The 14,955-nt window shown below is 48.1% G+C and overlaps 1 protein-coding gene across 3 annotated transcripts; it reads right to left on the bottom strand.

The window, feature by feature from the left end:
- Positions 1-9,045: 9,045 nt before the first annotated feature.
- On the bottom strand, positions 9,046-14,867 carry snai3 (snail family zinc finger 3). 3 transcript variants are annotated; one of them, XM_064337295.1, is made up of 4 exons: positions 13,998-14,254; positions 12,488-12,595; positions 10,001-10,660; positions 9,046-9,421 (listed from the first exon to the last, which is right to left on the bottom strand). In XM_064337295.1, exons 2-4 carry the CDS (start codon positions 12,501-12,503, stop codon positions 9,240-9,242), a joined length of 858 nt encoding a protein of 285 aa, XP_064193365.1. In that variant the 5' UTR covers positions 12,504-12,595; positions 13,998-14,254; the 3' UTR covers positions 9,046-9,239. The 3 variants fall into 3 exon arrangements, with proteins under 3 accessions (XP_064193365.1, XP_064193363.1, XP_064193364.1); XM_064337293.1 differs by lacking the exons at positions 12,488-12,595; positions 13,998-14,254 and adding an exon at positions 14,711-14,867; XM_064337294.1 differs by lacking the exon at positions 12,488-12,595.
- Between the last annotated feature and the right edge of the window lie 88 nt (positions 14,868-14,955).

Consider the following 14,955-nt stretch of genomic DNA (forward strand, 5'->3'; position numbering starts at 1 on the left):
CCTGTCTGTCCGTCTGTCTGTCTGTCTGTGATGAACAAATGTTTGTACGGGGGCAAATCCTTTCATTTGGGGTTCCATTGTGCATTGTGTCTCCGGATTTGGCTGCTGACTCAGCTGTTCTGTCACAGTGTATGAAAATGTACCCCAGTGATATTTATTCCCCCCTGATTTACAGAAATTTTAACATCAGATGAACTCATAGGAAATTATGTTTTTCTTTTCCACCAACTTCATCCGTATGTAATTGTTGCGAGCATCCATCATTTTAACGTGAAATCTTTTTCACATTGCTACCAAGTTTGGAATGAATTTTAGGCATTTTGGCCTTTACTCGTGATTCTATTCAGAATGGGTAGATAAGAGCACACGTTTGAGGATATGTCTCACCTTCCAGAGGTTGGGCACACACCTCTGCAGTGGCCAGTAAACCTGAACTAAAATTCACCCTGAGAGTCGACAGCTGGACAATGCTGGGTTCTCTTTTTGTGGAAAATGCAGGGCGTTGTGTGTGTGTGTGTGTGTGTGGGACTGTTTTTTGTGTTAGTGTGGACTGTGTGTTGGAGTGTGTGTGTGAGAGAGAGAGAGAGGGTGTGTGTGGGAGTGTTTGTTGTGTGTGTGTGTGTGTGTGTGAGAGAGAGAGAGAGAGAGAGAGGGTGTGTGTGTGTGTGTGTGTGTGGGAGTGTTTGTTGTGTGTGTGTGTGTGTGTGTGAGAGAGAGAGAGGGTGTGTGTGTGTGTGTGTGTGTGTGATTGTGTGTGGAGTGTGTGTGTGGGAGTGTGTGGAGTGTGTGTTGTGCATGTGTGTGTTGAGTGTGGGGGGGGGGGGGGCTGAAGTGGTGTACTTCGTTAACTGCAACTTAATTACCCCACTGAAAGGACTCCCAACAATATCTGCCCCTGGGGGGGCTTCTTTTCACCAGAGAATGGGAGGGGTTGGGGGGTTGGGGGGGGGGGGTGACCTAGGCCCCAGGGGGAAGACCAGAGAGACCTGCAAATAAACGCTGGTTGCCGTGGCGACGCCTCGCTTTGGGAGCGCTCCAGTCCGAAGGAGACCGGACTGGGCTGCGGGGCTGCCGTGAGGATGAGGAAGAGGCCAGTGGCGTCACCAGGGTTGGTGACACGCGGTGCGGGTGACCGTTGGTGTCACCCAATATTGTCGACAGGGGGGACGGGGGGAGCTGTTGGAAGTTCTCGACCGGGGAGGGGGAGGTCGGGGGGAGGGCAAGGAATTGCGTGTCATGCATTCAAACGACAAAGCGCTTCTTGTCACATTAATACCGCTAATTAAATCAACCAGCAGTAAACTGCATTGGAGAAATAGCTGTCTCAACGCATCGCTACACAAAACACTGCACAACAAAAAAAAATTTTGCCATTAATTTCAGTGACACCCCCCTGTGATGGTGTCACCCTGTGCTGTGCGCACCCCCCGCGCCCCCCTAGTGAAGCCTCTGGCTGAGGCCCGGGCATCGGAGCACCCAGCGAAAGGAGACCAGGAGACTATTGTCTACTCTGCAGCAGTAGCAGGAGGAACAGCGGCACGGAGTGAAGTGCTCCAATCACAGGGTGCTCGTTGGGCGCAAAAAACCCTTGACCTCGGGCCCCGACGGTTGTTCCGGGACCCCGGGGAGGTGCGTAGCCATGGCAACTGGGTTCCCCAGGCGTGCGTGCCGGCCCCGTCCAAACCGCTCAAACAGGTGTCGGGCTCTCCCCTCCGGACTCTGTGAGCGAATGGGCGCGGTGCAGCTGTCTGGCCCTCTGTCTGTTTCAAAAAATCAGCCCTTATCAAAAAACCGGAGGCATTCCAGAGCCTGTTCAAATATGTCATCTAAAGTCCGACTTTTTGTTTGTCATGCTTTTTTTTTTACTTCAGTGATTTTCTTTTTTTAGGTAATACTTGACGTCTGCAAAGAGATGTACAGGGAAAGAAATTAATGCACAAAATAAATGTATTGTTACACATTGCGGTGCTTTTACATATGCACACTGTGAATGTACTGGTGTACTGTGTACTGTTTTGGCCCTGTACTCCAGCACATTAGATGTGAACACACCAATGAATATGAGGTTAAAGTGCAGACTGGCAGCTTTAATTTGAGGGTATTTATAACCATATTGGGTGATTCATGTGGGAATTACAGCCCTTTTTATACGTACATATACTTTATATATATTTATATATGTCCTCCCCTTGGTTGTTGGTTCCCACGATCTGCATAGAACGCAGCGGGGCGGTTCATCACTTGAGAAGCTGGGTGGTGGTAAGGACCGCACTTGATCCTGACCCACCCTCCCTCGTCCCCCCTACCCTATCCCCCCCACAATGGCCGGTCACTTCGCCCTCCTCCAACTCTGCCCCGAAAACCCTGTAACCTTCTCCAGCCCCGGGAGCCTGGGAACCCATGGCAAGCCTGGGCCAGGGTCGACCGCAGGGGAACATAGACAAGGCCTCTAGTGTGATTTTACCTGGAACAGAGGCGAGCGTGTGATTTCACAGTAATACCAAGGGAAGTAGGTATAGTTGTGTACCCATAAACTCTCTTATTTCACAGCTCTTGTTAAAAAAATTTTTTTATTTTATTTTATTTTTTAATCAGGGGAAACTTGCAGGAGGGGTTTGATGTAATTATTCCCCTCAATCTTTATCCATAATAATCACAATCCTTAACTGTCATTCTTTTTGTCTTTCGCGAAGCCACACGCAAAAGTCAAAGAATGACTGTTATTTAAGGATTATGATTATTTTGGACAAAGCATATGAAATGCAAGAAGGTGCAGCCTTGAGTACACCCCGTGTACGCCAAGACAATTCTCAGTCTTGGACTTCAAGATTATTACAGAAGAGACTATAGTCAACAGTGTGGTTTGTTGATCAGTTTACTTTTTATCCTTTGTTATTCAGGAAAGAGCCAAATTTAGACTTCTTTTTAAGGGGGACGAGGCCAATCCCCTGATGAATAGGATTAATAGAACTTTTTCCATTTCCAATTTATTCATTTTTCCCCATCTGAATGCATTTAATATCCTTTGAATCAAAATTCTGATGGTTTGAATCCTGAGTGTAAGGCTACTATTTTGAACTTGAAAAAAGCAGCACTGATGAGATATTAAATGTTGAAAGGCCAACCACTATATCCTCTAAGAATTCTCTTTGTAATGTCAACATCTCATACACATCTGTAACGATCTAAGGCTAGTAACGCATTTACTTTTGAACACGTGCGAAACTGAAAAGCGCTGGCTAGTGGCTACAAAGGCTCGAAAATGTGACAGTCAGACAGACAAAGGTGAAAAGAGCAGGGAGAAAGGATGGCGCCACCACGTGACCTTTTGAGGTCAGAGGTCAGAATACGGGTGACCCGCACTACTGACGATAGCTTCTGGGAGGAAAACGCGCGAGCAATGTGCCAGCGCTGAGCTAATGCGCTCGAAACACGCGGAGAAAAACAGCAGCAGGTAGGGAACGGAAAATACTGCGGGGTTGCTGGCTGGTGTGAAAAGGCCTCTAAATGTTAACAGTCTGCACCTGTTCTGAGGCAGCGCTGTTTTTTTTTCCACGACAAGTGGACGGATATAACCGGTCCTCTCCACAGCAGCATAGTGGCGCGGTTTGGGTAACAAGTGCACGCATAGCGCTCATACGCAGTGTGTCAGCGAGCGGCAGGGGCGCGATATTTTTACACACCCCCGCTACACACTGTGGAAAATATTCCGCAAATCTGAGTCGCCGCAAGGCTGCTCGGAGGTCGTCCACAAAAATATCCCCGCAGGCAAGATAGCGGTGGCTGGATCGTATAAAAATAGTCACACTTTGTTTTTGACGCTGCTAAAAATGGTAGCAGGGATTGTATTACTGTGCCGCTACGCAATTGAGTAGTATTATAAACGTTATACTGTATTTATAGATCCAAATGTTTGTATTAATATCCATGCAGTAATGATTCCACTGTAGTTGATTATTTTTATTCCTGTACACTCATGGTGTGATAATGCTTCCATGGGAGCAGGTGGTTGAATGATTATGTAGTGATATGATATTAGCTATTCCCGTATAAATGTATTTGCACTGCCGGATTTTAACAAACTTTGACACACAGATTACAAATTATAAATAACTATTTTCTGGTACTGCCCGTAGGTTTTGTACCAATGGGACTGGTTTGATTATGTCCCCAGAATCCTAGTCTAGTCAAGTTTTTTCCAAGCACATTTATGGTCAAGTGGGATAGTAAAAATACTGATTCGAGTTTTCCTTTTTATCTGGAAAGTGTAAGAAATCAGATTTCAAGATTATGGCAAAAGTTTGGTATTTTTATGTGTATTTTTGTATATGCGTATATTTATATTGTTCTTTATTTGTACGACTGTTTCTTAAGTGGGTAGTGTACTCCAAAGGATGTACAAACTGTTAGATAAAGAACCACATGTTATGAACGTCATCGAACACCGTCATCAGTGTACTGAGTAGCAGTGGTGTCCAATCATGTGCCGACAGTATTCAGATTTTCATTCCAACCAATCGCTACACCTGCTGGTTTCACTGATGAACACACCTTCAACCTTCGGAGCGGAGGGAATTAATGAGCAAAATCAGCAGGTGAAGTGATTTGTTGCCATGAGAAAACTATACATTTTTGGCCCTCCTTGGCACATGATTGGGCACCGCTGCTCAATTCAAACTCTAATGTTCTTAGTTTTACTTCATTCAACGCCACTGAGGGGCGCATTAACTTGTCGCAGAGATTTTTGCGAGTTTCTCTTGCAGACCTCAGGACCATTGGCACTCAGTTTCGTGTAAATTTTGTGCCAGTCTTTCTAGCACATTTCGTTGTCTTTAAAATCTCTGCGTGGCTGATCGTGAAGTTGACGATGTCCTTGCAACTCGTGTTCAGCAACTCGTGTTCCTCTAAATTTATTTTCTGTCATGATGACGATGCTGCCACGGTCGTGTGTCTAGACGGGATTCGAGAGGTTTCAGGAAGTGGTGACCTCAGAAATTTTGACCTCATTTGTCAAACTATGAATAAATCCTTTGGGCTGAAATTTAGCCAAATAAAAGATGAGGAAACTACCGATAAAAGATGAGGAAACTAGTGACTTGGTTAGCTAGCTACTTACCTAGTGTTACTAGTTTCCCCATCTTCTATGGGTAGTTTCCTCAGTTTTCTTTTTTGGGGGGTTTGGAATATGGTGGAGGGTAGAGGGATGTATGGAATTTTTCCTAAAGGAATAGGTGCACAGGTGCTCTTTGGAATCGGAATGCTCGCTGGGGGGGGGACATGGGAAAGTTCTGTGGTTCCACTCCGCTGTGCCAGCGCCCGAGCTGGGGGGGGGGAGGGGGGGGTCTTAGCCCTGGCCAGCGCAGGCCTGCTGCGGTCAGGTTCAAAATAGCCCCCCAGGCCCTATTTTTGACCTGTCTGTTGCTGTAATGGGAATGGGCGAATGCCTTCCTCGCCCCGGCTACAGGATATTTTTAGGGGAAGGGGGTCTTTTGTAGGATCCAGGCGGCTAAAGTTAGGCGCCGCGGTGTCAGCTGACGCCCACGTCATGGCGAGTGGTGACCGGGGGGGGGGCGGGGAAAGATCCTCAGCTGGAAACCGGGACACGTTTTTTAATCCCTCGAACTCTCGGGCATGAGCGTCCATAACCTTATTATCTGTATTTTTGACATTAGCCTTAGCTGCAGTAGCCCCAGTGATATTGTGAGCTGTGGTGGGAATACCTGGGGTGTGGTTGGTGAGCATAGGCAGTGCTGGTGCTGCTGCTGCTAAGGGATGCCGGGGGGTGGGGGGAAGGGTGGGGGGGGTTTAATTTGGCAAGTCAGAAAGGTGAAGGATGGGCTCCACGGGCTCCGGCCTGATGCACTCTGGAATGCGCCCGTCATGTCACAGTTTACTCTCGCAGGGGGGCCCCGCCAAATCCCCCCCGGCACCCGCCGTCTATACCCTGGCCTCCTGAAGGCGCTGGCCCGCTGTCAGAGAGGATGAGCGCCGGCGGGGATTTCGGCTAAATGATGGCTCTCGCCACCGTTCCTCCCGGCTTAGGAAATATCCAGCAGCATTTCGCATCCCCCCCCCCCCCCCCGCCGCCCGCCGTTCGCGCACGTGTTTAATAATAGCCCGTACTTTCAGCCGCGTCTGCGCCGACGGAGCGGAGGAGATCAGTGGGCCGTTTCCACGGACACCCCTGTGATGCCGTTACTCGGCATTGGGATGTGTGCTGCTCGTTGGACGGGTTTGACGGGAGAAGCATCTCCCACCCGGCAGCAGCTGTCGGTCCTGCTTTTGTTCGCTGAAGGACTGGATGTGTGAGGGAAAATGACTACCCCTGCAAGGGAGGGGGGGGGGGGAGGGGCAGGGCAACTGGCCAGAATCGCTTAGCTCTCAGCACCCCGCCCCCCCTTTTCCCAGCCTTGTCCCCATCCCGTAAATCAGCCCGCAGAGTGGCTCCGACCTGCGCACGTCCCGGGGAGCTTTTTCGGCGGGAATGCCCGGCGCGGTTGGGATTGTGCTCTAGAGAAGGCGGTAAGTGGACGTGCGCGGGCGGGGCAGCGGAGAGGGTGCGCGGGACAGCGGAGCGGGGAGGGCTCAGCTGCCACCTTCCACTTGTGCTGAGTGACTGGAAAGTGTCCCCCCGCCACCCCCTCACACCCCAACACCACCACCTCCCCCCCCCCCCTTTTGGTCTGGCACGGTGCCACAGTGGCATGCAGCTGGCCACCCTCCACCTGCCGATAAACAGATATAGTTAATAAGAATTTTCCATGCACCGTGTCGGAAAAGGGAAACGCTGCAGTTTTATTTAGACTCATAAATCTCTTCCCTCCAGCTGCCCTAAGCAGACATGTTAATTAGCCTTGGGGGGGGGGGCGGGAATAAATAAATTAATAAATAAACAGCGGCAGTGTAATTTGGGATCTCCTGGAAGGGCTGTGGCTGGGGGAGGGAGGGAGGGGTGGTGGTGCGAGGAGGGGGGATTCCCAAACCTCAGCCTCACGTATTTTATTTTGTTCTTTTCTGCAACGTTTCCACCCTCGGTGGGGGACATGGTGCCACTGCCATCGTGACCCCAGATGCCTGGTGGTGGTGGGATCCCCTACAGGGCACAAGCCCATCTGCTGTCAATGTGTTCCTGTCAGTGGAGGCAGAAGACTCAAACTGCCGCTGCTGCTCTGCTCAAAGTAGGAAGGACTGTGCCTTACGAATACTTTTCATGAATTTATCCTTCCTGTCGACCCAAAGACTAAAATGTTCAATGTGAGACTCTGAGCTCCATCTTCGGTAAAGTTCATTGACTGCCCTTACAGCTGACCTGGCACACCAACTTGACATTTTAAAACCGAGGAATGTTCTCTAGAGAGTTCCCCCGAAGGACGATATGTGAAAACTTGTAAATGTCCTAAAGGACAAAAAAAATACAAACAGATTTGTGCTCTCGCTCTCTGCCACCACCTTCCTCTTTTCTTTTTTCTCTTGTTTTCATTTGAGGGGTCATATTCGTTCATGATCTGGTTTTGTTTTTCTTCAGTGATCCATGCCCTTTCTACTGGATGGGGGGGGGGGGGGGGGGGGGGTGTGGGGTGGTGGGGGGTGGGAGAAAACCGGTCATGTGCCAAGAATGAAATTGCTATTTTTAATCTCCATGATTGAAGTAACAGCTTACGTGACATGATGTGATGCAAACAGGAAGCCATTTAAAATCACCAGTTAAAATTGCATGGCAGGTGTCATTGAGGTTGAAATGCCCTCGTTGGCCAGGCGGCCATTTTATCATGTTCTGTCATTTGTTCACACTGGTACAGAAGTGAGCTTTAAAAACTCTTTCACAGGGCTCCCATAGGGCTTCAGAATCAGTCTGATATTCTGATGAATTAGGCCAGGACTATGTCTTATCACTCAACACCAGGCAAGGCTGCCAGACCTATTGTTTAGACCAGCCTTATTTATTTTTTTAATTTTAGCAAATTCCATGGGCTGCTCACATTTTTTTTCGACTGATTGTTTGTACGACATGGTTTCACTGATATCACCGGCAGCCCCAAGGCTCTCGAAAGCAAGAAGGCTGGTGAGCATCATCGAGAATACATCAGGCAGCGGCGTTTCAGAAGCAAGAAAATAGCACCGTTTAGCAAGAGGCACAGCGGCAGCCATGTTGTGCGTGGACAGAAACCAAGGGCACAGGCTACCGGGCACTGGCTGAGTGGAAAAGACAGTCCTGTAGCATAATGTAGCACGACATAACGAGGAGAACAGGCCATTCAGCCCAACGATGCTCGCCATATTCCTGCCACAAGAGTACCCGGTGCTGGCTTTACCTGCAAACTAGATGGCATCCAGCACCATGTGAAGCCTGGTCTTGAGAGCCCCCCAGTGTTTCTGCTTGTGCTACACGACCTGGCAAGCTGTTCCATGCAGTGACTACGCTCTGTGTGGAAAAACCACAGTGGCTGTGCAGTGGAGCCGGAGGGCACCTCGGTGGGCGTCAGTACGAGGCCCGGTCCAAATGCTCTGAAGTCCCCTTTGTCGCTTTGCTGATCCGACGCAAGTGGTTATAGACTCAGGGAGGTACGTTATATGACCAAAAAGCATCTGGACATCCCTTGGTCTGTGGCTGTTCTTCATGGTTCCAGTGAAGGCCAATCTTCATGCTACAGCGCACAACGGCATTCTAGACAATTATGTGCTTCCCCAACAGTTTGGGGAAGGCCCCTTCCTGTTTCAACACACAACGAGGTCCATGTAGAATTTTTTTGTCGAGAACAGTGTGGAAGAACTTGAATGGCCTGCACAGAACTCAACCCCATCCAGCACCTTTGGGATCAATTCGGAAAGCCAACTGCAAGCCAGGCCTAAATCGCCCAATCAGTGCCCAACCTCACTAATGCTCTTCTGGCTGAATGGAAGCAAATCCCAGCAGCAGTGCTCCCGAAAATCTAGTATATAAAGCCTTCCCAGAAGAGGGGAGGTTGTCACAGCAGCAAAGGGTGGATTAGGCAAAATGTGCAGAGTCATGCAAGGACCGTGTCCAAGCAGAACGTGAAGACACCATAGGAAAATATGCATTTATTATCCTTACAGTATATACACAATGCCATACAAAACAAATGAAGTCGTTGCAAAATGTAGAAATACACTTCAATGCAGATTCACAGGCTGAGCCGTGCAGAGCAGCTGAACGACCCTCCCTGGTGCCGCCCCTTCATTGGTGTACAGTTATAAAAGGGGCGGGGCCAGCGCGGTTGTCACGACAGCGGGCAGCAGCCGGCCTCCTCGTGCTTGGAGAGCAGGGATATCCGGGAGAAGGTCTTCGAGCAGCGCTTGCACTGGTACTTCTTGATGTCGGAGTGCGTCTGGAGGTGCGCGCGCAGGTTGGAGCGGTCCGCGAAGGCCCGGCTGCAGTGGGGGCAGGAGAACGGCTTCTCCCCTAAAAACAACAGAGGGCACAGACGGCGGGCATCAGCGCGCAGCAGCGGGCAGCTCGGAGCCAGCAAAGCCTACAGAAGAGGGTGGCCATGTAGCAGGTATGCCCTGAAGATGGCGGCTGCATTATTCTCAAGAGCAGAAAGTGCTCCACCACTATTAAGCAGACAAATATTTTTTTTTAAACTCAACTAAAATTAATAACATTTGGTATATTTTACTGTTCAGTGTGAAACTGGGTCACTACTTTATCAGATGCTCCACTGTGCAAGGTGACTGCATTGCTAAAATTACATTACATTACTTTACAGGCATTTAGCAGACGCTCTGATCCAGAGCGCCTTACACAACTCTCATTTTTACGAAGTAAACCTTTTTATGCAGCTGGATATTTTACTGAAGCGAGTCAGATTAAGGCACCTTACTCAGTGTTACAAACAGCAGCGCTCTACCTGGGAATCGAACCTGCAACCTTTAGGTCACATGCTCGGTTCCCCATCCATCATGGCGTACAAACTGTACACTGGGCGGAAGCTCTAAATCGGCTGTGGGTCTGCGCACGGGAACGCGCGCGCAGTCGTACCCGTGTGCGTGCGGATGTGTCCCTGCAGCAGCCAGGGCCGGGAGAAGGCCTTGCCGCAGAGCTTGCAGACGCAGGGCAGCGTGTGCGTGCGGATGTGCATCTTCAGCGCCCCCAGGCTCACGTACTCCTTGTCGCAGTACTTGCAGCTGAAGCAGCGGTGGCACTGCCACTCGCAGCGCAGCTGCCTGTGCTTGGCCAGGCCCGAGAAGGTGAAGTAGGCCCGGTGGCAGTCCAGGCACTCGAAGCGCTGCTGCCCGCCGGGCACCAGGCCCAGGAGGGGCGACGGGGCGGCGCCCCGCTCCAGCGCCAGCTCGGCGGCGTGGGCGGGGAGCCGGAAGGCGTGGGGCTCCAGGAGGCGGAGGGGCTCCAGGGCGGGGAGAGAGTCCCTGACGGGCGTGTTGTGGGCCACCAGCAGGGGGCGCCCCAGCTCTTGCCCCGGGCCCCCCCTCGGGGGAAAGTCCGTGCGCCACGGCTGCGCGTCCGTCAACGGGCCGCTGACAGAGGTCAGCTCCACCGAGGTTCTGGGCGCTGGGGCGACGAGGGGCGCCGGTCGCCACTCTCCCAGAATCTGGGGGGAGCTGGGGAGAGGGCAGGACATCTGAGAGAGGGGCAGGGGACCCGGCATGGATTCTTCCGGAGAGTGTGGAGTAAGGACGTCCTCTGTAGTAAAACACAAATTGTTTGCGCGTGTATGAAGTGTCTGCATCAGCTGTAATAAACACACTATTCACGCTCACAATGAGGCCAAATCAATGCAGCAGTGTCAGACTTGTAAAGGTCTTTTTAACACAGGTTACAAATTGTCTGAGGGCCAGGTGTGCAAATGACATTGAAGAAAATAATTAAAAATTAATAAGAAAAAGATTCTTGACCACTTATCCCCACAAGTGATGGACAATTTGGACTTCCAAAAATGCTGTGGCAGCTTTCAAACCATTAAAGATTATGCAGAGACATCTGGTAAAAGGGGAAATTGTAATGGTTCAGAAGATCAACGTAGAGGTTCTCCTGGACCTGCATTCAACTTTTTTATGATTATAAAAATGTAACTACTATTTTTAGATTGCAGAACTAAATTATATAGGCTTGTGTTCTCTAGGTGTCAGTGATAATGATGGACCACCAGAATATTCATGACCTCTCAGGGTCACTGTTAAAATAACATTTGCAGCTGAAAGCTGTGAGAACTATAATGCTGATAAGCATTCTTCAGCCTCATCAACAATAGTGGGAATTGAAAGTATTTGTGAAATTAGTGGATATTTCATTTCTGAAGTTTCATTGATGAATATTAACCCATGAAATATAGCGTTGTGTGTGTGTACGTTTGTGTGTATACAGTGCATTTATGCGCATAGAATTTCAAATAAAACAATATGACAAAGTGCAGACTTTCACATTTAATTTGAGTGTATATACATCCATATCAAGTGATCACTAGAAAATGTAGCCTCTGTATGGATTGTTCCTCAATTTTAGCCAGAAGCAATTGGACAAATTAACAATCTTACAGGTTGCAAATCCTTAACATCTGACGACTGCCTTAGGTTTGTGATCCATAGACATCGCCAAATGCAGAGTATCTTCCTGGGTGATGCTTTGCCAGGCCTGTACTGCAGCCATCTTCAGCTTCTGTTTTTTTTTTCTCCCATTTTCTCCCCAATTTAGTCGTTATACGAATTCCCCGTGTGTATCACATTCCTGGTCGATGCGCTATCCTCTGTCTGGGGAGGGTGTAGACTACCACATGCCTCCTCCGATACATGTGGAGTCGCCAGCTGCTTCTTTTCACCTGACAGCGAGGAGTTTCACTGGGAGAGCATAACACGTGCTGAGGTTCACGCTATCTCCCCCACATCCCCTCCCCGCTGAACAGGCGCCCCGACCAACCAGTAGGAGTCGCTAATGCAACGATCAGGACTCATACCCTCACCGGCTTCCCACCCACGAACACTGCCAATTGTGTTCGTAGGAACATCTGACCAAGCCTTGTCGCAGTGAAACGCATTTTCAACTGGATTCAGGTCAGGTGATCAACTTGGCGAGTCAATTCCACTTTTTAGTCCTGAAAATCTCCTTGGTTGGTTTAGCTGTATGTTTGATGGCCATTGTCCTGCTGCAAGGTGAAGCACTGTCCCATGAGTTTCGGGGCATTTGGTTGGATGTGAGCTGATAAGGCGTTTCTGTACACTTCAGAATTTATTCTGCTGCTGCAGTCAGCAGTCACAGCATCAACGAAGACAAGTGATCCAGTTCCAGGGGCAACCACACACACCCAAGCCACAACACTACCTTGCACCATGAGGTAGTATACCTTGGATTATGAGCAGTTCCTTTCTTTCCCTGTGCTTTCTTCTCATCATCACCTTGGTACAGGTTAACACTCATCTCATCAGTCTGTATGACTGTTCCAGAACTCTAGTAAAGTTCTTTTTCTTTTAAATGTTCTGTAAACTGTAACCTGACTGTTCTGCTCTTGAGGCTCACCAGTGGTTTGCATCATGCGGTGAACCCTCTGAGGTTAAGCTGGTGTAGTCTTCTCTTTGTGGTAGTCTTCGACACATCAATGCCTACATCCTGGAGAGTATTCTTGTTCTGTTCGACATTTGAAAAAAGTCGGGTTTTTCCATCACAAACGAAAAGATTCTTTGGTCATCCACTACAGTGATCTTCCGTGGTCTACCAGGTCTATTGCTATTGACTTCACCAGTGTTCTTGTTTCCTAACAATGTATTACAGCTGATTTTGTCTCTGATTGATTTATAAAATGGGGGAACTATGTAGAACAGGCACGGAACCGTCCAGACCCACGGCGCAACTCACTTCCGCAGACACATTTTAGCTGGCAACGCCTGCGCATGCATCCCACAAAACATCCCTGAAAGGTCGTCCGTGAGTGAGTGAGTGAGTGACCACAATTTGCCATGCTTAGCCCACAGCGGCAGTTCCTGCACGCCGTGGGAAAAAGGGCTGTAATTCCTACATGGTTCACCTGATATGGATGTAAACACCCTCAAAGTAAAACAGACAGTCTGCACTTTGCAATTATTCATCGTTTCATTTTAAATCAAAATGTGCTGGAGTAGGCTACAGAGCCAAAACGAAACTTTGTCACTGTCCAAATACTTATTGACTACATTATCATACATAATAACAATACTTTTAACTGTAATTACTTAATATTTAATTGTCAAGATAGTTGGTATTTATGGTCTGAGTATGTAGGTTTTGGGAGTTCAAATGTAATCACAAGGAAATTAACTTTGTCATGGTGTTATTTTAAATTCTTGCACCGCCGTGTTTTCCCGTCCGATTTTATAATGATCGCCGTAGTTCGTCAAGAAAGAACGAACTGTGGAGTAGCTCGCATAAAGGGATGCATTTGAACAAAAACGCGGATTTCAGGGAGATTTCCGAGTAAAAAGAAGCCTGGAAGGGCGCTGCATTGGCCTCTTCAACACGCTTAATAGGACCCTTCACATCCCAAAAGGAGGGACTAACAATAAGCCCCCCTTTTGTGTGGGAGATTTTGCACCTGCTAAACTCCAACCGTTTGCGGTATCCGTTGCAAAAAGTTTTTGTTTTCATCTTCATTATTTATTTTATCATTATTTACAGCGTTGCTTGGCAGCACTTTGGCTAACAGTCAAAGAAACGTGTTTTGTTAATGTGTGCGTGCTAATAAATAACAGATTTTCCATAATACGCGAAGGAGGTATTTTAACTTTAACATATTTAAACTTATGTCCTCCACAATATTTCTAAACAGTGACTACAAAGTAGACTTTATATTAGTTACTTGCTTCATACATAAAAACCGACCCCATACAAACTTTCCAGATGTTAACAGATTAAAGCACAATAAACGTACTCTTAAGAGAAATACAATAATTGTGAAATCATACACAATAACGCACACCAGTATTAGATTATGGATATAAGGGCTGATATCATGAAAAATACAGTAATAATCCGCTTAAAAAGTTATGTAGGCTACCTCTTTTCTTTGAATCCAGTTGACCGTAGTTTGTCTTCTTACTGAGGTATTTCTTCACCAAAAAGGACCGTGGCATCTTATAATATCTGTGAATCTCAGATGCGCGCACACTGTACGACCCTTAAGCAACGCAAGAATGTTAGCGTGAATGATCATAGGCAGGAGACCTGTTGAATAAATAGGGGAGTCTTGGAGGCTGTCTTTGCCGCACATTCTTCCGTGGAGTGGAGAGAGTCAGGTGCAGAGGGTCACTGCCAATTAGCATAGGCTCCCCGTCGGGCCAATTACAATGAAAGGACAAGTGGAAGAGGGCGGAGCCTCGCGCGGCTGTTTGCATACCCCAACAAAACAGGTGCATCGCGTCCTTTATCGCACAGGTGTAGTGGTTCAAGTTCGCCTTAGTTTTTTCATTCTTGTGAATTTATGGTGATTTTTCCCTCCTTATAATAGGCTAGTTCGTCGCCTATTTTCACCGTTCGTTTAGTCAAACCAAATCGACCAGTTCTAGTTCGGAATTTTAAAGTAGCCTAAGTGTTTATTTATTTTACGAATGAACACCAGTTGATTTAAATTAGTTGACTATTGGTCTACTACTTGAAACATAAAGGTGAAAATAGTAGCATATGCAATTTCACAGCTGGAAAAAAACTTTTCCATACTACTGCTAGAGTGAAAAACAGGAGCACCTACAATATTCGAAGTAGCAAACGCACCATTCTTTGGCCATACGAAAGCGGCTGACTTGAGGGAACTGGAGAGGGGGGCCCGCTTCTTTTTTTCTCGGTTTCTTTTTTTCCCCCCGCATGTCTCCCATTTAAAAGCTCCGAAAACAAACAGCATTCCAGGTCACTTTTCCATCCCGGCACAGAGTGTGTCCTTTTCAACGAACCCTGCTGAAAAGAACAGCTTTGCACAGTGGGCTAGAAGAGAGGAGGACGACGAGGAGGAGGAGGTTAGC

Source organism: Anguilla rostrata, chromosome 5, assembly GCF_018555375.3.
Source record: "Anguilla rostrata isolate EN2019 chromosome 5, ASM1855537v3, whole genome shotgun sequence".
Lineage (NCBI taxonomy): Eukaryota > Metazoa > Chordata > Actinopteri > Anguilliformes > Anguillidae > Anguilla > Anguilla rostrata.